We start from the raw sequence: 26274 nt of genomic DNA on the forward strand, positions 1-26274 counted from the left end.
GTGGTAAAAGATACATATTTTTTCATGAATAAAAATTTCAAATGAATGGCATTCATTCATTTTGACAAACCTTTTGTAAGTTTTTAAATGTCTTCACTGTCATTTTGATGAATTTAATGCATCCTTGTTTAATAAAAGCATTAATTTCCTAAAAAAAAAAAACTAAAAAAAAAAAACTTACTGACCCCAAACTTTTGAAAAGTAGTGTTTTTAAAATTTAGAAAATAGATTTTATAGAGCAAGACACATTTTCTTATGCTTGAAGTTTGTAATAGAATCATATTTTGTGAAATGTATTAAAGCATGAGTTTACACTTTAAAGACTGTTTGGCTTCAAACAATACTTCTCTATATAACATTCTGAATCATCCTTATAGTAATCCCACAGAATGAGTTGTTGAATGATGTTTCCTAGCTACTCGAGCCTGAAATCGATTCTCATTCACGTAGAGATATGTGAGGAATGTGGCTTTTTAATCCATGTGGCACCATCTGACCGGATCCCTGTGATCCACAGCTTGACCTCTATAGAGTAAGTCCAAGAGAGACCGAGAGAGAGAGAGTGTATGATGTTCCGTGACACACTCACATGACTATTGAACAGACTCTGTGAATGTCTCATGACAGATTTGAGACCAAAGGAGTAGAGGTTAGTCGTGTGAATGGAGAAGGAACATGAAGTGGGCATGTGTGCTTTGACTATAAATGCATTGCCTTCTCGTCTTCCAACACCACTGAAGCCATCTCCTGAGGAATCACATGGTACGTCACTTGATTTAACTAACTGGTCATCTCATTATACAAGACCACAAAACAATGTTTGTTAGGTCTCCATTTACATTTTCTTCCATTTAAATTTTCCTAAACACTATGTGTTTCTATTGATCTGATAGCTGATTTGCTATTAAAGTAAGTATGAATTGTTGGTTGTGTTTTGCACTGATTTTCTGTTGTAACCCAGTAGGAGGAAGAGACGAACATCCACAGATTGTAATCTGTTTCATGTGTATATGACAACTCCCCCAGTGGCCTTTGGCAACAATACTTACTTAACTGGATACAAAAACGAGGAAAAAAGGCAAGGTTTCTTCCTTGATCCCAACCAGACGACCTTTTCTTCTCAGCTCAGCTGACATTGTAAATACTAGTTTTGAGCTTTATCGCTCATCTATGCAGTAGGAATTAAGACTTTCAACACTGAGACCATGACTCTCCTAACCGAGGACCAACCTTGCAGGTTCTCTGCACCAGACAGCCCGCTCACATCCATGGAGCACTACCTAGTGGATTCGGGACACAAAGAGGACTATTTGGACTGCATTGAACCAGCTGTGTTTGAAGCAGTGGAGCCTCTGAAGCTCTCAACAGGAAGGCTAATCATGCACAGCATGGTCATGTTTGGAAGGGAATTCTGCTATGCCGTTGAGGCTGCGTTTGTCACGCCGGTGTTGTTGAGCGTGGGACTCCCCAGACACCTGTACAGCTTGGTGTGGTTCATCAGCCCTGTTTTGGGTTTTATCCTACAGCCTGTCATCGGCTCAGCAAGTGACTACTGTAGGTCCCCATGGGGCCGAAGGCGACCATACATAGTCTTACTTGGGATTATGATGTTAGTGGGCCTTACTTTATTTCTAAATGGAGATGCGGTCACATCAGGTAAGGTGTTGATGAAATAAATGTGATGGATCCGTCCAGATCGTGAAATCAGGAGCTACTTTTGTTTAGGCTGGTAGTTAAACGATCTGCAGATATGCAATGCAATTCTAAAAACTAAAATGTGGTTAGGTTGAAATTTAAAAAGGAAATAATGACCAAGGAAGGAAGGTAGGAACTGCAAATAATTACAAAAATTGTATTGGCTCATAAAAAAAACAAATTGGTTTTCTCTTCCACTGCGTTTTTCACATTATATCAAATAGCTTTTTGAAAATGTGATGAAAATGAAAATATAACACAGCTGGACATTGCATGGATGTCTTTATTTGCAATAAAGGTACTTGTTAATTTACCAAGCATTTGAAATACTGAAGAAAACTTCTGTTTTCATTACTAGAAGTAGGCGTCCTTTGGCCTTTTCAAAAACTGAAACAAATTCACACTTTTATTTATTTTTGTTATTTATTTATGCATTACAAAAGACTACAACGAATGTAAACATAACATAAACTGCACTTTTGCCTTCTGAGCAATGGCCTGACCTTAAGTTTTGACATTTCTAAAACGTTATATTCAATCGTATTCGTTAGCATTGAATTTATAATGTGTTTTTGATTAAACTAAGCATGATGTTGTTTCTCTCCTTCAGCTGTACTAGAGGACAGAAATGTTAAAAGGACATGGGCGATCGTAGTGGTTATGTTTGGAGTGGTGATGTTTGACTTTGCGGCAGACTTCATTGACGGGCCAATTAAAGCCTATTTGTTTGATGTGTGTTCTCATCGGGATAAGGAGAGAGGGCTTCATTATCATGCCTTACTCACAGGTAAGGAGGAATAATCAGTGATTAGCTTGGCCTTGCTTCATATCATTTTTTATTAATGTTTCAAAGTGCATTGAATTGATCTGGAGTTCTGTAAAATGAGACCAAAAGACTTAAAAAGAAGGAAATAATAGTTTTCAAACATGAGAAAACCCATTATTTGCTTGATTTTTAAGATTTAAATGCTTCTCTGCAATTATTGCTACAGGAACCAGTACAATACAGATTGCTCTGCAGTGTGAAGATGACTGACAGCATTTGTTTCAGCATTTGTTTTTCATGGCAGCACATTTGAAAGCTTTCAAGTGTATTACCGTATATGGACTGAATTCCAGATCCTTCTGTAAGATTAGTCAGCACTATGGCTACAGTTAGTTTTTCTTTCACCATCTGTAATATGTTCGGTAGGGTGCTTTGGTGTTGTATTATTGATGTAACCAAACATCCTGCTGTCAGCAATTCTTCCTGGGGATTTGGTTGTGTTAAAAACACCTGCTTTGGTGCATCCTTAGTAAAATCTGGGTTGTTTACTGTTCGAAGTCCTGATATCTTTCAAAGCTTTTCCCCCTGTGCCTTTCATCATTGTCATACATTAACTTCCATGACCTGAAATGGAAAAAGTAATCTTAAAAAAACATTCTAATCTCTTTACAAAAAGAGTGAAGACAACATATTAGTCAGGTTAGAGACAGGTGTGCTTTCAGTCTGTGAATAATGTCTATATAACAAAAAACACTTGCGTATTTGTACTCACTCATCTTTGGTAAATGGAACAGGCTTTTATAAATGTTGTTTTTATTTTAATTAATGAATCAAACCCAGTCTGCATAATTGTTGTTGTTTTTTTATACACAATTACCATTTAAGCAAAAATAGCACCCTAGAAAAAAAAAAAAGCTAATGCTTGTAAGACCTTCCTGAAGACTGTTATCCAGTGACAGTAAAGCTGATGGTGATCTTGTCTCAGTCAGGTTTTGGCACTGAGGGGTCTGTTCTAAACAGAGTGCTCTTTTTTCTGCTTTTACTGATTCTTGGAGCAAACTGGGGCAAAATATGCAACATATTATACATATGTTTAAAATAGCACATTTACACCTTATAATAACTAGAATGTGCTTTAAATTAAGTTTTCTTTGTATTAAAATTTTATCACTCACTACCCCTATAGAACCAACTGCCCCCAGACTATAACTTGATACTCCTTATTGATTCCAAAGTATGTATTATAATACCTATTTATATTTTTGTTGTGTAATGTAAATATCTATTATACTGTTATATAGGTTCTTACTCAACCTGATATAATCACATGATTGTATACATTTCTTTTCACATCAGCAGCCGATGAGCTTGCTGCTCAACATTTAAATACTTGGCTAGCGCTTGATGTAGCAGTTGCAGTGTGCTTCAGAAATTCTCCACCTTCCCCAGCTCCACCTGTTTAGATCTGATAAAGAGTGATCTCATGTGTGGGGGTTGTTGTCATATATATTATATTTTCAGCAGCAGCAGTTTTTCATAATCAGCAAATCAGCATATAATTATGATTTATGGAGGATCATGTGACACTGAAGAATAACGGCTACTCAATGTAAAATCAATGGGATTTTAAAATTTTAAAATTTAAATATTCTAAATTAATAATATAATATAATATTTTACAATATTATAGTTTTTACTGTATATTTAAACCTATAAATGCAGACTTGGTGATCATAACACCTCAAACGTTTAAACAGTAGTGTAGAAAATTACTCCTATATCCGTGCAAATATAAAAATGTATCTCTTTTAAAAGGGTTCACAGTTGTGTAAAATCATTAGGTTTTACAGATTTGTCAACATTTATAACTAATATCTAACAATGACAGAACACATTATGTTTGTATTTAATTGCAGGAAAGTTTTACAGATTTCGTAAAACTTTATTTTTACACAACATTTTAACAAATGCATTAAAAATAATTACTTGCTAAAGAAACTTTAGACTGTCAGACATTTATGCATTTATCTTATGCATCTTATTCCATTTATAAAGGTCATAATTGGTGGAACAAGACAAGACCGAAGACATTATAATTCCATCCTAAAACAAGAACAACACTTAAATTACTGTTAAAATACTTTCACAGCCTTATCTGACGTTTGAAGAAGCATTTTGGCTTTAACAAACAGAGCACATCCCATCGAAACTTTCAGTTGTGTTTGATTTTCTTAGCTTGATTTATTTTTATTTTTTTTAAAGCAGCCTGCTGTGCTTCCTTGCAGGCCTTGGTGGAGCCTGTGGATACCTTATTGGAGCCATGGACTGGGGTCACTCTGCTCTTGGTGTCCTACTGGGTTCAGAATACCAAGTTATCTATTTTTTCTCATCACTGACCTGGGGCATGTTTCTCACCATGCACCTTTTCAGCATCCCAGAGAAACCACTAATCAAAGATCACAGTTCAGACTCTCATACACCTGTGCCACTGCTCCTGGAAGACCCACATCATAATGGCTATGGCACAGTATACAAAGATCCACAACCTCTGCCTGAAATGAGGCAGCGCTCGTTTTCTGCCCTGAGTGAAGCCAATGCAGTCACACCCAGTGCCAAGCAGCCTAACAGCGAGGTTGGTCATTTGTGTTACCTTGAATCCCTTTCATGTTGCTTTTATTCTTGCTTTCAGCCTGGACCCAATTTCTCCTCACATTTTAATGACTTGTTTCACACCTCGAAGCATCAGCCTTTTTGAGCTGTAATTAGACTAGATACTCATGCCTTTCACAGAAACAATTCCTCGTTTGGTCTATAATGAAAATAAGTACATGCCTTATCCATTTTTATAAAAAAATCTAACAAACAATGGTATGTTAAGAGGTCTTTGTAGTGATGTGATGACGTTATGATTACTCATCATGGCCATATTGTGTGTAACTTAATTATGAGGTGTGAAAAATTTACATGGCTCTCAAAGTTGACACTATTTTTTATTAAATCATTAAGTTTTAAAACAGGCCCATGTTTACAGTTAAAAATAGTTACATAATATAGCAGGGAATTTTAGACATATGCATCTCATTATTTGGTCGAGACTACAATTCTGAGACCACTATGTAATTAAATCTGTTTTGCATTTGCATTAGTAATAATATATATATTTATATATATCATATTTTCAGCATAATAATTTGAGAACATTTGAATTAATAATATTATAATAATAATAATGCATTATTATTGTTGTCATTGTTACTGTTCGTAATAATAGCAATTCTTTTAAAAGTTTAATATTTACTATAATTATTATTAAATAATTGTACAAATAAATATAATGATAATACAGAGAACATCTTGTTTTTTCAATGGAAGCAAGAACATTGTATTGTCTGTACAAAAGTACATACTTTTTATTTTTTTTGGTTAATTATCTAAAATTGTGCAGAATGTTAAATATTTCTTGTTTATTTATTTTTACAAGCTTGTAAACTACACATTTCAGATGTTTGCACCCTAAAGTCTTCGATTATCATTAGAGTGTCTCAAATCATTGAAATTGGGCATGCTCTTTATAAAACCTCTGCTGTTTGTCAGGCCAGTGAGTCACACCAAGTAGGCTAATGCTTTAATATAGCTAGAAAAAATAAATAAATAATAAGACTCATATTCATGCTGGATATTTCATCATAACAGCAATAATTAAGCGCTGCTTTCATCTAAATAAATATACAACAGTATTAATTGGAATGATGTATATATAAGTCATACAAACAAATTAAAGAAATTATGGTTACTAATGCTGTATCTCTGTATTACTCAGAATATATATATATATATATATATATATATATATATATATATATATATATATATATATATATAATGTATATATATATAATGTATGTTTTTATGTAAATAATGTTCATATTGAATTGTTAATGACACTAAGGTAAAAAGACCTGTAAATCCCACTACTCCTGTCAGTCTAAACCCCAACTGAGTCTCACAATCATTAACCTCCTACAAACCTCACATAATCTGCCATCTGTCCCTGAGAAAGAGTTCTATTCGACCAAACACTGCTCTTGGACTAAATGTTCAGAACATATAGTTCTTGTTAATGTTCAAGTGTGAAGGGAGGCTTGTTTCAGGAGATAGAACACTAGCTTTATTAGGCTGATAAAAGTCTTGAATGAAACACAGAGAGTTGTAAAAATGCAAAGCAGGAAAAAGTTTACAAAGACATCGACAAAGTTTAATTTTGGCAACGGAGAATCATTTTTTAAGTCCTTCCTCAAAAATGTCTAGTAAATTTTAAATGAAAATGCATGTATACATGATAACTGATACATACTCCATGCATGTATTATGCTTGTATCTGTACTACTGTCAGTTTGCACATTTTTGAGTGAAAATTTGTTCCTCAGGAGAGAGAGTTTTTAGTAATGAGTTTCTGACTTAATCTCCATATTCATTACAAGACCTTTAACAAATCATAAAGAATATTAATTCAATCATTTCACACCATTGCCCAACCAATTTATATTTCTTTTCCATTAGTGAGTCCATTTATTTACAGAGAGATCCCTGTCACTATAGAGATATCACATTAATGAAACCAACCCATTGTGGTTATGAAAACATATCACATTCATATTAATGTTTCCTTAGACTAGAATTAGTCTAAAGAATCGACTCTGAACAACCGAAATGAGTTGTCGAAGATTCCAATCCCACTTCCATGACGGCTACATGTTATGTGTTAACACATTTACATAATACCCATCTATGTTCTACGTTGACTGGCCGTGAACAACGTGAACAACCCTCAAACACTGTAACTTGTTTGTGTGGTTTAAATCATGTCGAGAAGATGCTGTGTCCTACACTGTGAAAGTACATTTGTTTTATTTTCACTTTCGAAAGAAATATGGAAGCCTGTTTCGGACTTTTTTTCAATTCGGACAATTCAGACTTTTTTCTCACAATTGCGAGTTTATATCTTGTTAGTTATAAAGTACAATTTTAAGGTAGAAAAGGTCAGAATTGCAAGATATAAATTTGCTTTTCCGAGAGAAAAAAAAACTGAACTGCGAGTTGAGTTTTTATCCCGCAACTGAGTTTATATCACACATTTTTTACAGAATTGTCAGAATTGTGTGATATAAATTCAAAATTCTGATTTTTTTTCCCTTCACAATTCTGATTCACAATTCTCTCGCAAATGCGAGTCTGTATCTTGCAATTCTGATTATTTACTAGCAATTGTGAGTTTATATTTTGCAATCAATAACCTTTTATTATTATTATAATTTTTTATTCAGTGGCAGAAATGGGCTTCCATAGTAAGATGAGTCTTTAAAGGATCAGTGGTTAAAATGAATTTTCTCCACTGTAACACAGCGGTACAACCCCAATCTTTATATGTTTGTATTTTACTGACAACTGCTTCTCTAATCCTGGCACTTCAATGCAGTATTCAAAAAACTAATGGTTCAGAACACAGTTAATTGGGGTTGAGGCTAGATGGCATACAGCAAAAACGACTGGGCATGCACATATCAGTATAACATCATTTTTCTCACACTGTACAACAATAATTACTATTTTTTCACATTATTTTAATGGGTATATTTAGGTATGGGTTAGGTATGAAAAACCTTAATAAAACACAATGTAATCGGTAGAAAACCAATTTATTGTTAGCTTCCGTTTTTGTTTTCTGTATCTCTTCTAGCTACAACCATTACTTTGGACCAGCTAGATCCAAGGAATCACAACCTGTAAGTATAATAAATAGCGGTAGACCAATCACAACAGACCCAGCCATCTGACTAATCAGAGAAGAGTAGGCTCACAGAAAGGAGGGGCTTAGAGAGACTGAATCTTAGAACTGCTTCAAACAAATCGTTTAAAAATCGTTGGAAAATGAGGTGATATTAAATGCATATTTTAAGAAAATGAACGCGTTCTTTGATATAGCATGCATGTAAACCTATTGCAGGAGACTCCCAAAACAATATTAGGAACCTTAAAATGTCATAATAGAAATAGGAGCACTTCAAGTTTTCACTGGTAAGTGTCCCTGACCTTGAGTTTTTGAAGCTTCCAGTAGATATTATCAGCCTGTGTGCATTACTGCGTTTCAGGTACGGAAGAGAATGACCCTGAAATCTCTACTGTCAGCTGTGATTAGCATGCCCAGCCATTACCGCTGTCTGTGTGTGAGTCATCTCTTGGGCTGGACGGCCTTCCTTTGCAACATGCTCTTCTTCACTGACTTCATGGGGCAGGTGAGTGAATGAGGTATTTGAGTTGTGCTTCATTTGCATATCCCGATCTTTAAAGAGAGGGCCCAGAACAGCCATAAAATACACTGACACTCCTAATGTTAGCGCACCACAGTCTAGTGCCTTCAGTTGAAATTCCTGTCATAGGTAAAGCCACTCAATCTATTCTTGAAGGTAAAATCAAGTTGGTTTTGTAATCACTGATGATCTTGGAATTTTTGTTTTCAAACATTTTGAAGAGTATTGTTCAAATGTTAAGATTTTATTATTATTATTATTATTATTATTATTATAACAAAAGCAGTCTATTTTGCTCACCAAGGCTCTGCTTAGCTGATAAATATGTGATACGAAAAAATAAATGAGAAAGTTATCCTAGTTCTCGCATTTGTCTTTATTCATTTACCAGACCAATAAAATTAATTTTAGCACTGCTGAAAGAGTAGCATTTCAAAACTGAAAAATAGATCAATGGATGCTTTGATTTGTGGTTAAAAGGGAGCATAGCTCCTTTATCTTATTTTCCCTTGCACTACTGGCTTAGTCAAAGTTGAATAGAGATAAATGAGTCTCCTTGTAGCCAGCTAAAGTATAGAGAAAGTTGTTCTGCTGACCTCAACCAGGTGATAATTGTTGAAGGCAATGACTGGCCATTTTACCACTGATTCAGCCAATAGATATAAACTTGTATGAAACCATGATTAGATCTTCACTGCGTAATAGCAATAACAAAAGGCATGGTGAATTTAGGAAGAAGGTGCCATCTTTGAAAGCCGAGGGTCATTAACGAAACCATATGAACCTAATGACCTGTATAAATGAGTTTTTGAAAGAAAAGTATGTCTTGTGCATGCATGTGAACCTTATCGAAGGGTAGTTTGAGGTAAGAGTTATAAAACTCGCAGTAACCTTAAAACCAACCCACAAGATCACAGCAGAGGATGATGTCCTTTTGAATTTCCACGTGGTGTCTGAATGGAAAAAAGCCTTGTGATGTTCCTGAACTTTACTTGAGTAATATAATAGAAGCAGATGCACCTGTGGAGAGGATCTCTGGCTTTGTACTTAGTGTTTTTACCCCATTTGACAAAACATCACCTAGGATGTGATGCTGTCACATGCTTTATCTTATGTTACATTCCTGGTATCTGACTGTACATCTGTAGATTGTATATAAGGGGAACCCCTATGCTGAACACAACTCCACCTCCTATGCGATGTATGAGAGAGGGGTTGAAGTGGGATGCTGGGGCCTGTGCATCAACGCTGTCTCCTCTGCACTCTATTCATGTGAGTAACATTGAACCATGACTCAACTGTTCATTCTTCCTTACTTTATTCAACTGCTGTTCCTTAATGCATCCAGACTAAAGAATACTATTCAGTTACTGTTTGATAATACATGGCCTTAGTACATCAGTTCGGGAATGAAAATGGATAATTCACTTTTTCAGTTATTAATATGTTTCGATGAGAGAATCACAGTCCTTTTCAACATCATGTCATTCTTATAAGAGCTTCAAGTCATATGTCACTGAAAAGCCCTTTTCAGAGGGCTTTATCAGTAAAGATGTTTTATCAGTGATATGAATATCTCATCAGATGATAATCTTTGTTTTCCATTCATCCGATGCACCATTTGTTCTGTATTTAATGCCATTTCCATATGTGTCCATCCAGATGTGCAGAGGCTTCTCCTGCCATATATTGGCCTGAAGGGACTGTACTTCCTTGGCTACTTTGTTTTTGGTCTGGGAACCGGTCTGATTGGCCTGTTTCCAAACATTGTGGCCACACTGGTGCTTTGCAGTGTATTTGGAGTCATGTCCAGCACTCTCTACACCATCCCATTCAACCTCATCTCAGAGTACCACAAGGCTGAAGAGGTCAGTTTTAGACTGTTAAAACAGGACAGGACGTTTATAAACACACAAACACACACGTTTGTATGTGTGTGTGTGTATGAGCATGTTTATGTGGTTTATGAGGTCACAATGTGTATAATGGCATGGTTATGACATAGGTACAGTATTACAATGAGGAGATGATTTATAAAGACATTTTCAGTGTCCCCGTAATTCAAAAGCCTTATAAATCATTCTGAATGAGTTTTTTTTTTTTTAATCCAAAAGTGCAAAAAAAAATATTTCATGTGAGGGTTAGGTTTAGGTGTAGGGTTGGGGGGAAAAAAGGGTAATGTCAAATAAATGCTGTTCTTTTGAAATTTCTGTTCAAAGACTCTTAATGATATTTTCCAAAACAAAACAAACAAACAACAAAAACAAACCTTAAGCAGCTGTTTTCAACATTAACAATAACAAAACATGTTACAAATCAGAATGATTTCTGGAGGATCATGTGACACAGAAGACTAACATAATGCCTGCTGATATACAATATATATTGCTTGCTTGTTATTGTGTAAAAGTAAATTATTTTTTTTTTTCAATAATTTAATCTATGCAACGATATTTAAATGCTTATCATTAAGGATTAGTGTACATTCAAGCCAGTCTTTATAACAAACTAAACACTCACAGGAAAATCAGGATCCTTATGTGAAGATGGTAGGTCTTTTATTGTGATACAAAAAACATCTTCCTGAACATTATTCAACTTATTGCATGGATACTTAGCAAATATGTAAAAACATAAATATCTTGTACTGATAAATAATGATTGAATTGAAATGATTAAATTGCTTTGTAGAGCTGGAGGAGAGACAGAAGATGTGCACAGCTAGGGAACACAAGTTTCCCCAGATGAGTTCATTAAGAACATTTCTTAATTCAAGAACTACTAAGTACTTCACTTGTTTTAAACATAGATTTTCACTTTGGTTAGCCTCTATCTAAAATCCATTAAAGCATGAGGTTGCAAGAACACAGAAAATTAAATTACAAATCTAAATCGACCCCTGAAACTCAGACTGAATTATAATCAAAAGGTGGATTCAATCCTGCAAATGCAACTTAGCTTGTTACTTACATTTGAATTATTGTTATGTGTTGGTTCACAGAGCTGAAAATTGGCTTAGACTGTATGAAGAGCAAACACTATGCTCTCTGCAAGTCTTCCTGATCTGTAGATCAACTGATTTCACTATATTATTTTCTCACATTTTGGATTGTGAGAACACTAACATTGGATTGGATTTAAGACAAATTATAAATCCCTTTATTATTGCTTGGACTTAAATGCAGAATGTATCTTGAAATAAGTCAAATAACTAAACTAAATATAATTTTTAAAACAACCCCCAAATCAAATAAGAAAAAATATATATCTTCATATAAACAAACCAAAGCTTTGCCTGTGCTTTTTCCATTCAAAATAAGAGGCAATCACTGCATTTGAATCACAGCCCAAATAAAGATGCTTTATGCATGCATCATGGGCAGTTTTTGTAATCTAAATTAGATTGTATGTTTTGAAAATTGTAACAAAAACAGAATTCTCTAACTTTAGTATTTCATTTTCATTTTGAAAATTCATTTCATTTGCATGAAACAAATACAGCAGACGGGCTGAATGAAATTCAAATTCACTCTCTTGACAGCTCTGGCGCTTATGAACACTACATTAATATGCATTATACAGACACAAGATGAAAGTAAACGACCATCTAAACGTTTATAAAGATGGCCAGTTCCCTCAGATGTACATTCATATATAAACATCCACCCCCAAAATGTATCATGGTTTGTTTAACATCTCAACCGATTTGAATCATCACATATTTGAATCGATGTTCAGGCTCGGCGTGCATCATTATATTCCTACTTTTAGATTTAGACTTTTTCTCATGCAAAGTATCTGTCTTGTCATAGGTGCAAAGGAAACTTGGCAGTGATGAACCAGCTCTTGAGGGCCGTGGCACCGGCATGGACTGCGCAGCTCTTACCTGCATGGTGCAGCTGGGTCAGGTCATAGTGGGAGCTGGTCTTGGAGCCCTGGTCAATCTAGCAGGCAGTGTGATTGTAGTGGTTCTCTCTGCCTCAACAGTATCCCTAATTGGCTGTCTCTTTATTGCTCTCTTCATGTGATGTACAGATTAAGCCTCAAATAAACACCCTTTCTCTATTTCATGTGGTCTATCTACTCTGTTCACTGAGATAGAGCAGGAAAAAGAAAGGAAAAAGACACATTTTGTGGGTACTGTGCCATAGTGTTCAGCTTGACTGTTAGCTGATTCCATCAAGTCTTTCTCTGTGCACTCCAGTTCACATTCTTAAACAACAACCTTCATCATCGGTCAGGTTGAAAGAAAGATTATATGTATTCAAAGAACAGTTGACAAGATTGCAAGGTTTGGATGTTTTGTTTATGCATGTTCATCGCTCTTTTAAGATGAATTGTTTTTGAGGGAATGAATCTTATCATGTCCAACTGTCAAACTCCATATAATATTCATTTTAAAGAAAACAAATGACCGGATTCAAACATTTCAGATTTACTTTATTTCAGTGATAATCAATGAACTGATGGTAGTGAGCTGTGCATCAGATATAAAGTGTTTCAGCTTGTAAATTATACCTTTTATATATATATATATATATATATATATATATATATATATATATATATATATATATATATATATATATATATATATATATATATATATTTAATTCAAACAAACATCTTAATGCAGGTGGTGTTAATTATTATTTTTTTAATAAGACGACAAAGGTAGACATAATAAAATCAAACATAAATAACTGACAACATTTACACTACATTTACCCTGCTGCAAAAACATCTTAAACCATCTTAAAACAGCTTAAATAGTTTATTTTATGTATATATTTTCAGAGTAATTAACTTGCAGGGTGGGGGGGGGGGGGGGGGGTGCAACCCATCATCACTGGCTAATGTAAGATGTTTATTGGCAGGGTATAACCTTACAACACATTTGTGTTGAATATAATTCCGGTTTTGTTGACACAGTCATGGTTTAAAAAATATAGAACAATGAAAATGTATTATTATTTGTAAATTAACTGATACATTATTAAAGTAGAATCAAATTAGAATTAAAATGGAGTTCAGTTAGATTCAATTAAATATGAATACACGTTGTGCTATGTGAATAGGCTCTTGCCTTTTTAATTAGATTGTTTTCACAGTTCCATATTAGAGGTGAACAGGGAGCAAAGTTAAAGGGTTTGAGTGAGAGGGTGTAAACGTAACACCCGGAGTGGATTACAGCGTTTAGAATGAGGAGGATCCCTTCCACTTCTGCAAGGTGTTCCAGCCCGGGACTCTTTTAGTCTACTCTTTAGTTTCGTTAGTGGAAGGAGAAAAGACAAACAAACAAACTTATTAATTTTCCATTTTGTCTGAGTCTGAAGCACTTATCAACACCAACAACTTCGCGTTATGTGCTATTTGGCAGAGGGTCGTTTTTGCTGTTGTACATGACAGCCCCCGGAGGATAAAAGATAAGCGCGGGCTCCGCGCGACTGAGCGGGACCAGTACTAGACCGTGTTCATCCTGCTCGGGCTTCGTGGAGGCGGTAAACGGTCTCATGTTCGTGACAGAAGGAGATGTGATTTGCCAAAACAGCTTTTTCAACGCTTTTCTGAATTCCCTTCTCATCAGACAGTACAGAATGGGATTGAGACAACTGTTTGAATGAGCCAAACATACTGTGACTGGAAAAATATACACTTGTGTGGTGTAATACTCGTAACTGAAGTGTACTACATTGAGTTTTATTAAGATTCCCCACGCTGTTAACGCTTGATTCGGGAGCCAGCACAGGAAAAAAGACAAAACGACTATAGTAACAGATTTAGTCACTTTTGATCTCCTCTTAGCACTGGAGGTGTTCACGTTTTTGTTAGTAATGAAGCGGAGGAGAAGCAGATAACAGATACTGATGATCCCGAAGGGAATGAGGAACCCCAGAAGTACCTTTTGCGCGTGATATAAACCCAGCCAAAATTGCGCGTCTCCGCTCCGGTCGGGAAATTTCACGAGACAAAGTTCCTCGTTGGAAACCGTCGCGGTTGTTGAAAATATCGCGTTGGGCAGAGCGGCACCGACAGCTGCTATCCAGATAACGACCGTCATCCACTGCGCGGAGAAACGCAGCCGGCGTCTTCTACTTTTTAACGCCGAAGCCACGGAGCAGTATCTCGCCACGCTCATAGCCGTGAGGAAAAACACGCTGGCGTACATGTTCGTAGCCGTGACATACGAAACTATCTTACACATCGCCTTCCCGAACAGCCAAGTGAAATCCATGGCGTTCTCCACAGCCCAAAAGGGAAGTGTCAAAACAAACTGAAAGTCGGTGACCGCCAAACTGGTCACGAAGAGGTTGATGGAAGACTTCTTCCATGCTTGTTTGGACTTCATGAGATACAGGACGAGGATGTTACCGATTAAACCCAGCGCGCACACAACCGAGTAAATGACAGAGATGATGATTCTCAGGACCGCGGATCCGTCTCCCATAAAATCAGGTTTATCCAAATCGGCGAGATCTTGAAAGTCACTCCAAGAGAGATTAGTCCTGTTCGCCGTGAAGCTCGTGTTGTATTCACTTAACAGGAGACTTCCCGACGCGTACTCGGTGCGCTCGTCTTGCATCTCGGAAGTTTTCTGCATTGCTCGTTTTAGTGTAATTTCCCCATCCTGGTCGAGTTACTCACTCCTGAATCTTATCATTCCAACTTCTTCAGTCTCCATTGTCTGTCATTGCCATTTTAGGTTTCAGTAAGGAAAATAAAAAGGTCTTTGCGCGCACATCCCAACTGTGATAAGTCCAAGTTTATCCAGTTTAAAATATATAACTATGAGATTTTTTTAAATAATATTTGTCGCAAGAATCTGTTGCTCGTGCGTAGCTTCAGTCGCGTTGACAGCTCCCTGTGTTTTTATAGAGCCAAGTGTCGATGGATTGGATGGCGTGCGCTTTTACGCAGCACAGACAGCGGTGCTCCCTGTGATGCGGTGCAGTGAATAGACAAACAGAGTGAAGAAATGGATAAATTCTACATTTAACATTTAAAATTGATGCACCGTATTGAGTTTTGAAGCATTATTTGAGCAGATAGAGTATACGGGGGCTAATTATCATAATGGCTAATATGTTTTTAGTCCTGTTACGGAAATTATTGTTGGTATATCAGTAGTTAGTATGCTGGTTTAAAATTAGCTTAAAGTGAAATAAAAAAGTTTCAATTACGACTAGCCCTCGTTTCACTTTATCTTTTGTATTGTATCCTCAAGACAAAAAATATTTTTTGCATATAAATTACTTTTGTTTTTGAAATTATACTTTTTTAAAGGGGTCATATGATGAGATTTAAAATTTTCCGTTTTCTTTGGAGTATTACAAACTCTTGGTGCATAATGTAAAGTTGCAAATACTAAAACCTCAGATCCAAAGAGATATTCAAAAGTTATGAGTCAACCTCCTAAAAGGCTCATTCTAACAGGCATACGCAGTATCATCAACTCATCGGTTCTTAAATCAGACGTGTCTGAAAGAAATGGTTCTCGGTTGAGAGTACTGGTGATTCAAAAACAGATGCAACCGGTTCTTGACTCGAGAACCACTCCAGCAGTGCACATGCATGTTCATTTTTGGTTTATTTAGAATCAGAGGGAGTTTTAGCCATGTTAAAAAAGTGAATAACTTAAGTAATTTGTGGATTAATGCTTACTGGAAATGCAAACTGTTTTAAACGATTCAGTCTAATTTGGTGACTGGTTCAGGTTCACTAAGAAGAACTGGTTAAATTGAACGATTCGTTCAAGAACTGGACATCAAAGAAGGCATAACTTTGATTCTCACTGTAGTATTGTTGTGGAAACGCTGTGTGTTTCATTGTGAAAGAGAAACTACTTTGTTTGCTTTATGGTTGACGTTGCATCATACAGGTGGATGCTGCACACTGGTGCTGGATGAGTACATTGTAAAGTGCTTTGAGTGTCTAGAAAAGCACTATATAAATGCAACAAATTAATACAACTGAACCACTGATTTCTAGTTGTGTCATCTTTTGGAAGGCCAAACAAAGTAGTTATGCTTTTACCAAGAAACACACAGCATCTCCACAACATGGCAGCGGCGGAAAAAATGAGAATAAAAGTTACGCCTTGTTTCTTTACACGAATGATTGGGTGGCTATGCAAATCTTCCCACATCGTGACATAGACATGTGGGGGCATGTTAGAATGAGCCATTTAAGGAGGGCGTGGTTGATTCTTAATTTTTATAAAGGATATCTCTTTGGATTTGAGACTTTAGTCTTTGCAACTTTACAGATCTTCTTTATGAACTAAGAGATGGAAACACTTCAAAGAGAAAGGAACATTTTTAATCGATACAAGACCAGGCTAGTTTTCTGTTTATTAGCATCAGGCACCTTTAAAAGTTTTATTATGTTGCCTTATAATATTTGAAGGTTGTTTAGTGCATATGCTGCTGAATTAGGTCAGATCTAATGAAGTGATCTCTGCCCCTCTCCAAATCTTCATCATCAGCTTGCGATGGTGCTCAGAACTTGTTTAATAAAGCGGTTTAATGAATCGGTGCCTGTAGGATTTTTGTTTGGATCTGGATGAGAGTCGAGAGTGCATAAATGTGTATGGTTTTGAAAAACATGTTTACTGAAAAACTCTAAATTCCTCAGCATTTTTACTTCCTAATGGCTGAGTGAAAATCCAATTTTTTCAATACTTCAAGTTAAATAATATGTTTGAGGCACCAGAGATACGCTGAAGTAAGATATTCAACTGCAGGATTTCTTTAATCTCTTATTGCTTACCAGAGTTACTTTCTTTAGTCATTTTGCACTCTTGTCTGTTCTTAAATAATGACCTTTCCAGGTCTGTAGATGCAAGTGTGGAGTGAAAAGTGCAAGGTCCAGGGATTTGATAAAGGAAATTGAATTGGAACGTGGCCCAACATTCTTCATAATGTTTTTAGTTATTTAGCTAATGCTATCATTGTATTATAATTATATTATTGTATATTAATTATATAGTTATATATAATTGGGTACTGGACATCCAAGGCACCCATTAACGCACCAATATAGTTATGGGAATTCATATTACTCAAGTAGGTGCTGTATTTAACAGCAAGGATTACCAGTTTGCAATTATGCTGTACTATGAAATAGCCTTCTACTAGAGGTTTGCAGGTTTAGGCCTAGTCCTTCTGCTGTCAGACAAGGTCAGCTGAAACATTTCCTTTGCTACCCTGAATCTGGAAACAAAATAAGTGAAGATGGAAATAAATTCTTACAAATCCAATTCTGACATGCTAAAATCAATTTAAAATTGTAACAAATCCTTACTATAGGGAGTTACTGACTCAAGCCGTCCTCAAACATTACTCTTGGCAAGACTTCTATTAATCTAAGTGCATATAGAATATTGAAGTCCAATGATCAATCAGTAATTAAGTCTCCACAGCAGCTTGTTTTGTGCTCATGAATAATTCATCACATCTCCTCACAGTATCCAAACAAGGGGACCTGAATAGCTGAAAATGGAGCGCAGCGTTCTTGTTCCCTCAGAGCATTTCCTCTGTTCTTTATGAATGGCTCCGCACTCGTAAACTGTCTCAGCTCATGTTTTCAAAGCTGAAGACAAGTCGTTTCTGTTGTGTTGAGTTCAAACTTAGGTCAGACAGGTCAGATGTGAGTCTTGGGAAGATTTCCCGATGTCACTCTAAGCAAGAAAGACCAGAACAAATGACTTTTATTGAATATTTCATTAAACATGACAAGCGCAAATGGAGTGAGAACTACTAACTTTCGTTATGCATTCATCAAATACAATGTTCACTTTTTATTTATATAATACAGTATTATATATATATATATATATATATATATATATATGTGTGTGTGTGTGTGTGTGTGTGTGTGTGTGTGTGTGTGTGTGTGTAAGATGCGAGTGACAGGACAAGTGACTTTCTGTACTAGTATGTGTTTAAATATTGACATTAAATTTTTTGTTAGTTGTTCAGCCATCTGAATGTTCCCCATTCAACAAAATAAAAAAAAAGCCTTGCACTTTTCAGTTCGAGTTAGGTTTGAATTCATGCAATGTCTTAAGGAGTAATTGGCTTTGCTGTTTGCTTCAGGCTGCCTGATGGATGAGTCACAATCTTGTCACAGGTAGCTGCTCCCACTGTTTGCATCTACTTTTTCATTTAGTCAATTGATAGACATTCTATCATTTTATTTCCCCAGGGAACACAGCTCCCAGTTGAAGAAAATAAGGGCCTTGCTGGATGTAAATTGGTGGATACATTTGCTCAACAAGTTAGCAAATCAGACTATATAAAAATGTCGGTGATACTCATACATGTGTCATTTCATTTGTGTTACCTAATCCAGTTTCCAACTATGACAGGTTAGACAGAACTTTATGAAATAAAAAGTAAATACATGCTAAAAAGAACTGTATTTTTAGCTCAGCTCTCTTGTCTTCCATTGAATGAACACAAAACAATTATAGATAGAAGTACCAGAAATGGAAAAAAAAATTTCCATACATTTAATGTACAAAACAACATTTTGGCTGCTTTTGGCTTTCTTTTTGTGGGCAAAGACGGATGAAGCATTCATTAAAATATTTTCTTTTGTATTTCACAGAAGAAAGAAAGCCGAAGTGCGTTGGAACAACACAAAGGTGAGTAAACATTGATAGACTCTTTATGAATGTTTGGACGACAAGTCTCCCGAGCCATGAAATAAAACATTTTGTTCTCTGGGAAGACCATGACCCGGATCACTTTTTCGCAAGCATCCTTTTAACGAATCACTTTAGGTTCAGTAAATAAATATACAACAAGATAAATAAATACCCCAGTCATTTTTGAGAGATCTCAGGGAGTAGCCTCTTAAATAAAGGCTGTCAAGCTAAAGGCATGAATTAGATTAAAACTCTTGGATTTCCATATCTATGAATAAATACGCTGAAGTTGTTTGAGCTTTGTAATTATGCCTTCAAGCACAAGAATTCCTTGATGAAATAGACACCACACCACTGGTGGAGTTTGCATATGAAAGAGTATAGCAGTTGCCATACCCAAGCATTCAGAGTTCAGACAAAACATCATGATGATGTTCGTGAAAGGTTTTTTACACAATATTAGCAGAACAGACCTGAACATATTAAGAGGTTCCCAATTTTGTCAGTTATTGGAAGTGGGGTCTTTCACGATATGCACTGATGTTTTGATAACGATTTAATTTATCGTTCAGCAATGTTGTGGTGGTATGCATGGCCACAGGGAATTATGTTATACCCTAGGTTTTCATTTAACTGCACATACACGGTTTGCATCAAGTGCATTTATTTGAAGCTGCCTGTTCATCCAGACCGACTCTGCCAAGGCATGAGTGCAGTCAATTTAATCAGCTGAAAAGCACAAGCCATGGCCTTATGAGTTGTAGTTTACTAAATATATGTCTATTCATGAAGATCTGAACAACAAAAATAATCTAAAAACAGATCTCCCATTCTCAAGGATATTTTTAAGACTTTTACATAGAAAATCATTGAGAGTTTATGAATGGGGAACTCCCAGACGTTCAGTGGACTGATAATTTCCAATTTGGTTATTGTCTGTCATTTTGATCTATGAGTCATAGATTAAAACGACAGACATATAGACTATGACGCAATATTTAAGTATATTATATAATTCTTTGTAAAACATTATTTTGCTTGGTCTAAAGAGTGGCACAGAAATAAATTTGTTGGAAATTAAACCAAATTGTCATAAATGTATTCATCTGTGAAACTCTCGTCTTAACGATAGCATCTAGAGATGTCTGAAGAGAAATCTGAAAGACCCTCACTGATTGTCAGCTCTTTCAATAACACATAAACATGGGAAATCCAGGAACATCAAGTTGAAGAAAAACACTTCACAGTCAGAGATCTTTAAAGAGATTTCTGTGCGTTACCGAATCTTGAGTGTTGCTAATAAAGATCAGTCATGTTTAAAGTGCCATGACTAAAACCTTTGGAAGGATATTCCAGACAAAACTCTCTGCGTTGCGTATGTTACCTGACAAAACTAAAATGGATATGCAATTCGTTTAGCATTTGAATTTCCGATGCCTTAAACTGAAAGCTGTCAATCAGTGTCAGGGGTGGGACTATACTATGGGGTATACTATATATTTGTGTTTGGAGGTGACATCACTCACAGTCTATTGACCCGAATGCTTTTAACAATGGAGGTAACTGGTCAAGCCATCGCTAAAGGCAGATGCCAATCCAGTAGATGTTTGTGAACGAACAGACAATACAGGTCTGCTTATATTCTTTGGTACCTTACACAAAAAATGGTTTGGTCGTTTTTAATTGAAGGAGACATAGATGTTTATATTTAGCAAAGCAGCGTGGAGAGCTGTTTCTGAGATGCTTCTGAAAAGTGCCACGGTACGGCTGCTATAATCATAATCATTGACTAAAGTGGACACAATCAGCTCCAGGGGGAAGTGGTGGAGTTGTAATGCACTGCAGACGTGTGCAGTGTAAATAAGGGGTTATCCAAGGATTAATGGGAAGGAAAGCCCTTTATACTTGAAAGTGGCAATGTATGAAGTGTTTCTTGGAGGTAATAGTAAATCAAAGAATAATCATGTGACTTTTATGTTTGCCAGGTGACATAAATAAATGCGTCAAAACTGTTTCATTGCAGTTTTGCTAAATATTCCTTTTTTGAAGTGCCTGAATTTTTATTTTTTTAATGTAGGTGTTTCCATTGTGCATATTTGCAATTCAATTTGCTAAGTTTGAAGGGTAATGGAAACACAGCTTATGTTGGGATAAGAAATAGGAAAAAGAGTTGTCAGGTTGTCTAAGTTACTCAAAATATTGCACCTCTTCCTGCTTACAACGTCGTTCTCTATGTAACTTAGCAACTTCCACACGTTTTTCTCCATGGTTTACACTTCATGAATTAGTAGAAAAACATCTTACATTAGCCATGCAGTCCATGCTGTTGTTTACATCAGTGTATCTCCAATATGTTCGTGCATCCAGATTACTGACCAAACTGTGATGTTGCTGCAAACAGGTGAATGTTAACCATTAACTTCATGCTTTTCACCTTACTCAAGATCTCTGTTACACTCCGATTCATGCACATGAGCAACCCGCTTTTTCCTTGACTCTTATTAGCCTACCTATTTGCCACCTTACCTTATATATTTTTCCTTTCTTAAAGGGATAATGAACTGCCTTATATAATTATTTTGGACTGTTTTCTTAGGTCCACTTATAATGTAATCTAGATTTTCACATCAAAAAACATATATGTTTTCGGAGCCATCTTTACTGTTTGGTATCTGCATGGACCTGCCTTTTTTCCTCTCTTGTTATTTACACTACATGTGTAAATCAGTGGGAGAAGCTAAAGAGGCAGTGATGTAGAAGTTGATCTTCCTCTGCGAAGGCGATGTCAGAGATCATCATCACATTACATCCTTGACGTCACTGAATTTCAGTCAGAGATGTGCAACACTCAATCTCTGTTTATGGATACCAATGGGAATCACTGTAAGATGTATCCCACCTGGAGCAAAGAGTAAGGTTAATCTCTAATCTCTAATAGTTAAATACAAAATTATTGTTTAGTGAAGAACATTTTGAAAATTAGCAGATAGGCTTTCATTTCATTAAATGATAAGCTGTTTCTTCAAAAAAGCTCTTTATTCAGCATAGTGAAGCCTCTCCTCCATTGACATCTATTAAAACAAACCCCTCTGGTTTCCTTCCCTGCACAGCCAAAGTGGAAGCAATAGCATTAGCCAGTCCGCTTTTATAATTAAGGTTACAGGCTTGCCTTTCAGTGTCTTTGGTGATGTTTAGTCACACTATTACATCATAAAGTGGCACATTCCACAATCTGTCGTTTTGGCAGATTGGCATCAATATAAGCTGTTTTTAAAACTAACGAGGATGTTTTGAGTTCTGCCTCAAGCAATCTTCGCACTGCCACCAATTACAGTACATGAAGAAAAATAAGGCATAAATGGAAACCCCAAATTGTTTTTGGTTGTCATGGTGATATGCATGGTTTGATGCATATTTAGCTCTTTGTGGTGATCATCAGCAGATGTTCAAAAAGTGTTAACAAATCTGATCACACATCTGGGCAGCAGCATCTGGAAGAATGTGCCACTGTGTGTTTGTTCCCAAGAACACGACATTTTCAACAGATTGAAATGTGTACTTAGTCTGCTGTGCTGAAAGAAAGATTCAATTTCACAAAGTTCCAGTCATCATTTGACTTGAACACAATACCACTGGTTACCTGATAAGTTGCTTATTGTTTTTTTTTTCTTTATTGGTGTGAATGTATCTATTTTATCATCTAAATTATTATTTATTCATGCTATTATCATATGATAATGTGAACATTATTAACCAGTCCCTTTGAAATGCTTTACAACATACATTTTCCAAGCTCTATATTTGTAACTGTCAAAGAAAGTAAAATGTAACTCAAGTATCGTAACTCATTTTTATAAAAACTGTTTCATTTTTCCCTCTATTGATCTTTTTTGAAGCTGAATGAAACCCTCTGAGTCTTCATTTGAATATCCAGCTGTGATTCACATGTTTGTAAGGTTGGCACAGCAGGAGTCTGTAGGTGTGCGTTCTGCTTTGAAGCTTCTACTTTACTTGTGAATGTTGGAAAAACTTAGACAATTTAACTTCACATCAATCTGTTGGTGAGGGGTACATGTCCCCCGTTGAGACTTCTCCTTTCAAGACACATGTCTTGAACTTATGTCACAAAGACCCCTTCTTAGCCTCATTTTAATAGAGGAGGACATTTTTAGAAAGAATCTAATAATACCGCAGTGTCCTCTGTTTACTTGAAATGGTGCGTTCGATCAGGGGTGGATTTAGTGAATTGGGGGCCCCAGGTAAACATAGTAATGGGAGCCTTTAAATTTGCAAACATTTACTTAGATCAACCTTAAGGTTCCTTTTTTCTTGTGGTGCTTGCTGCTGCACAATTGTGCCACATTGTTGTGTCCAAGTTTTCTAATTTTTTTTATGTACATATTATAATGGGATTCTTTCATTTACATTTATTAATTTAGGACACACCTTTATTATTTCATGTTGTAGACCACAAAATAACAATTGATTTGCTGTAGAGATTCAAGTTTTAACAAAAAAATAAATTAATTATAAAATTATAAACCTTACAATTGAGCCTTTAAACCATTTTTTAAGAAATTGGATGAGTTGGAAGTATAAATTATTATATTATTTAAAACGGATCTATGTGGGTGAGTTCACATTGGTCTGAACAAACACTGCAGACTGGATTATTGAAAATGCACATTCATTCTCTGCCAGTAGGAGGTGCTTTTGATCAGAGATATAGTGGTTTCCCTGGTAATGCAACAGATCAGCTAATAAATTATACTTTATCAGGTAAAATGAAAATGCGATCAAAACTTTTCTGAAGACAATCAGTTCCCTTCAGAGGTTCATTCATATATAAACTTGAATTAGTGACAATGAGAAAAGTGTGAAAAAATATAGCCTATATTGATGAGGAAAGTCCACTGATGAGTTACCAGCATAAGCCTACATTTTATTTTAGTCATTTTAAGTTAGGGCTGTCAATCAATTAAAATATGTAATTGTGATTTATCGCATGATTGCAATGAGTTAAACTCATGAATGCGCATCTCGTATATGAAAAGCATTTTAGGGGGCCCTATGTTTGAGAAAACACATTGACCTTTGGCTGAGAGAACAGGAGGTGATATGGCTGTTTGCAGATATTTGATTGTGCATTACTTCTTGGTGTTCACATTTTAATGGTTATTTATATGTTAAGAGTTGAATCAAAAATTCACACTACATTTTCTTCAGTTTGGTTTTTTGAATCTGTAACTGCCTTTGAAATCTCTATTCCAGCTTGCTCTGAGATGTTCATTGTTGAAGTCAAAGATGTAAAAAAAAAAGAAGATTCAGAAGATCAGATCCATGTGTGTGGCGGAATAATGATTAAAAACCAGTGGGTTTTAACCTCAGCACAAAGAGTAAGCAACCTTTTCATATTTCATATTCATATTCATATTTTTTTATAAAGGTTTTGTATTTGTATTTTTGTATTTCTGCTTAAATAATTGTTCAAATTGAAGATACAGTTATTTAATACATTTTCATTTATATTTATTTTATATTATTAATATTTATATATTTACTTGTAAAAATCTAAGTGAAGCATAATATAATCTTTCAAAAGAAAATATCAAAGTATAAATAAGAGCATATAATGTCAGTCACCTGTATGTCCCTGTTTTTCCCTCTTAAAAGGTCTGTGTGTGTGTGTTTTTTTTTTTTGTTTGTTTGTTTTTTTTTTACTGTAAATTACATTTATTATTTAATTAAATATTTATTTTTTTGTTTTGGCAAATTCTCTTGGCTGGTACTGTGCATAACCCGTTTATTATGTATTATTTTTATTATTTTGAATGCTAATCCCTCAGTTTTTCTTATCTTAAGGTGCTCACTATAAAGTATCTAGACCTATGAGGATACTAAATTCAGCTTGCTATTTCAGTTAACCCATTACATCAACCCATTCTCATATGATCACAGTCTCAGAGTAAAGGTGTTGGCATCCTCAAATATGATTTCCCTGACACATTCATGCAAGGACTACACAAGATGACATCGTGCTCATTAAGGTAAGGACAAATATTTTTCGCAGTCTAAATGTGGTAGTTTAATGTTGTTTAGACATGGTGAGCTTATGATTTTTTTGTTCGCAGTATGCTTTTGTGATTTGCCTTTTTTTCTGCATCTAAAGAACGAAGTAAAAGCAAAACCCCCAAAAATCCCTAAAAAGGAAAAAAGATGTTCCACCTGGAGCTAAATGTGTTGTGACAGATTGGGGAACTCCTGATTATAAGGTCTTGGAAGCTTCTGATAGGGACTATACTACAATAAAGATTTTTTGATCACTAAAGACATGATGTGTGCAGGAAGCATGGAAGAAATTAGAGGCACCTGCTGGGTATGTCATATTGTAGTCTTTGATTTGTGGCTGGTTGCAGGTTCTTTGAAATCATCCATTTGCCTGTCTGTTCTAAAGGAAAAAGACCCTTGTGTTCTTTTTTCAGGTAGGACCTCTGGAATATAAGAAAAACATAGTCAGAGTAGTATAAGGGTCGAAAGGATGTGTTAATCCAAAGAAACCAACTGTGTACACTTTTTTTCTATGAAAGAAATGTACTGATATATACTGAAAAAGCAACAGCACAACTGTTTAAAAAGCGAACATTTTCAGTATATAGACCTTTGGTTGTATCCAGTATTGCATTAATACAAATTCAGTGAAGAACAGTTTTCCACTGTGCTTTATTATTGATGGAATCTTGTTATGGTTAAACAAAGGCCGGAAGTTGACCTACATCGGCTGGTGAAACTTATGAAATGGAATCATATTCCTTTTTATGGTTTGTGTGCCAATCAATACTGAATGTTATTCTCAA

At 35.6% G+C, this 26274-nt stretch overlaps 2 protein-coding genes and 1 pseudogene across 5 annotated transcripts; 2 read left to right on the plus strand and 1 right to left on the minus strand.

Annotated features, from left to right (window-relative positions):
* The first annotated feature begins 420 nt into the window (after positions 1 to 420).
* LOC127942127 (membrane-associated transporter protein-like) lies at positions 421 to 12834 on the plus strand. Of its 4 annotated transcripts, none has more exons than XM_052537717.1 (10): positions 421 to 532; positions 628 to 762; positions 962 to 1137; positions 1238 to 1656; positions 2306 to 2482; positions 4747 to 5093; positions 8611 to 8754; positions 9918 to 10041; positions 10432 to 10637; positions 12582 to 12834. In XM_052537717.1, the coding sequence occupies exons 4-10, from the start codon at positions 1269 to 1271 to the stop codon at positions 12795 to 12797; spliced, it is 1602 nt and encodes a 533-aa protein (XP_052393677.1). In that variant the 5' UTR covers positions 421 to 532; positions 628 to 762; positions 962 to 1137; positions 1238 to 1268; the 3' UTR covers positions 12798 to 12834. The 4 variants fall into 4 exon arrangements, with proteins under 4 accessions (XP_052393677.1, XP_052393673.1, XP_052393676.1 ...); XM_052537713.1 differs by having other exon boundaries at positions 962 to 1078; XM_052537716.1 differs by having other exon boundaries at positions 965 to 1078.
* Positions 12835 to 13610: 776 nt separating this feature from the next.
* On the minus strand, positions 13611 to 15646 carry LOC127942102 (relaxin-3 receptor 1-like). The gene has a single exon (XM_052537665.1). The coding sequence runs from the start codon at positions 15368 to 15370 to the stop codon at positions 14132 to 14134; it is 1239 nt and encodes a 412-aa protein (XP_052393625.1). The 5' UTR covers positions 15371 to 15646; the 3' UTR covers positions 13611 to 14131.
* Positions 15647 to 24045: 8399 nt separating this feature from the next.
* LOC127942284 (granzyme K-like) lies at positions 24046 to 26004 on the plus strand (annotated as a pseudogene).
* The last annotated feature ends 270 nt before the right edge of the window (positions 26005 to 26274 follow it).

Source organism: Carassius gibelio, chromosome A21 (genome assembly GCF_023724105.1).
Source record: "Carassius gibelio isolate Cgi1373 ecotype wild population from Czech Republic chromosome A21, carGib1.2-hapl.c, whole genome shotgun sequence".
NCBI lineage: Eukaryota > Metazoa > Chordata > Actinopteri > Cypriniformes > Cyprinidae > Carassius > Carassius gibelio.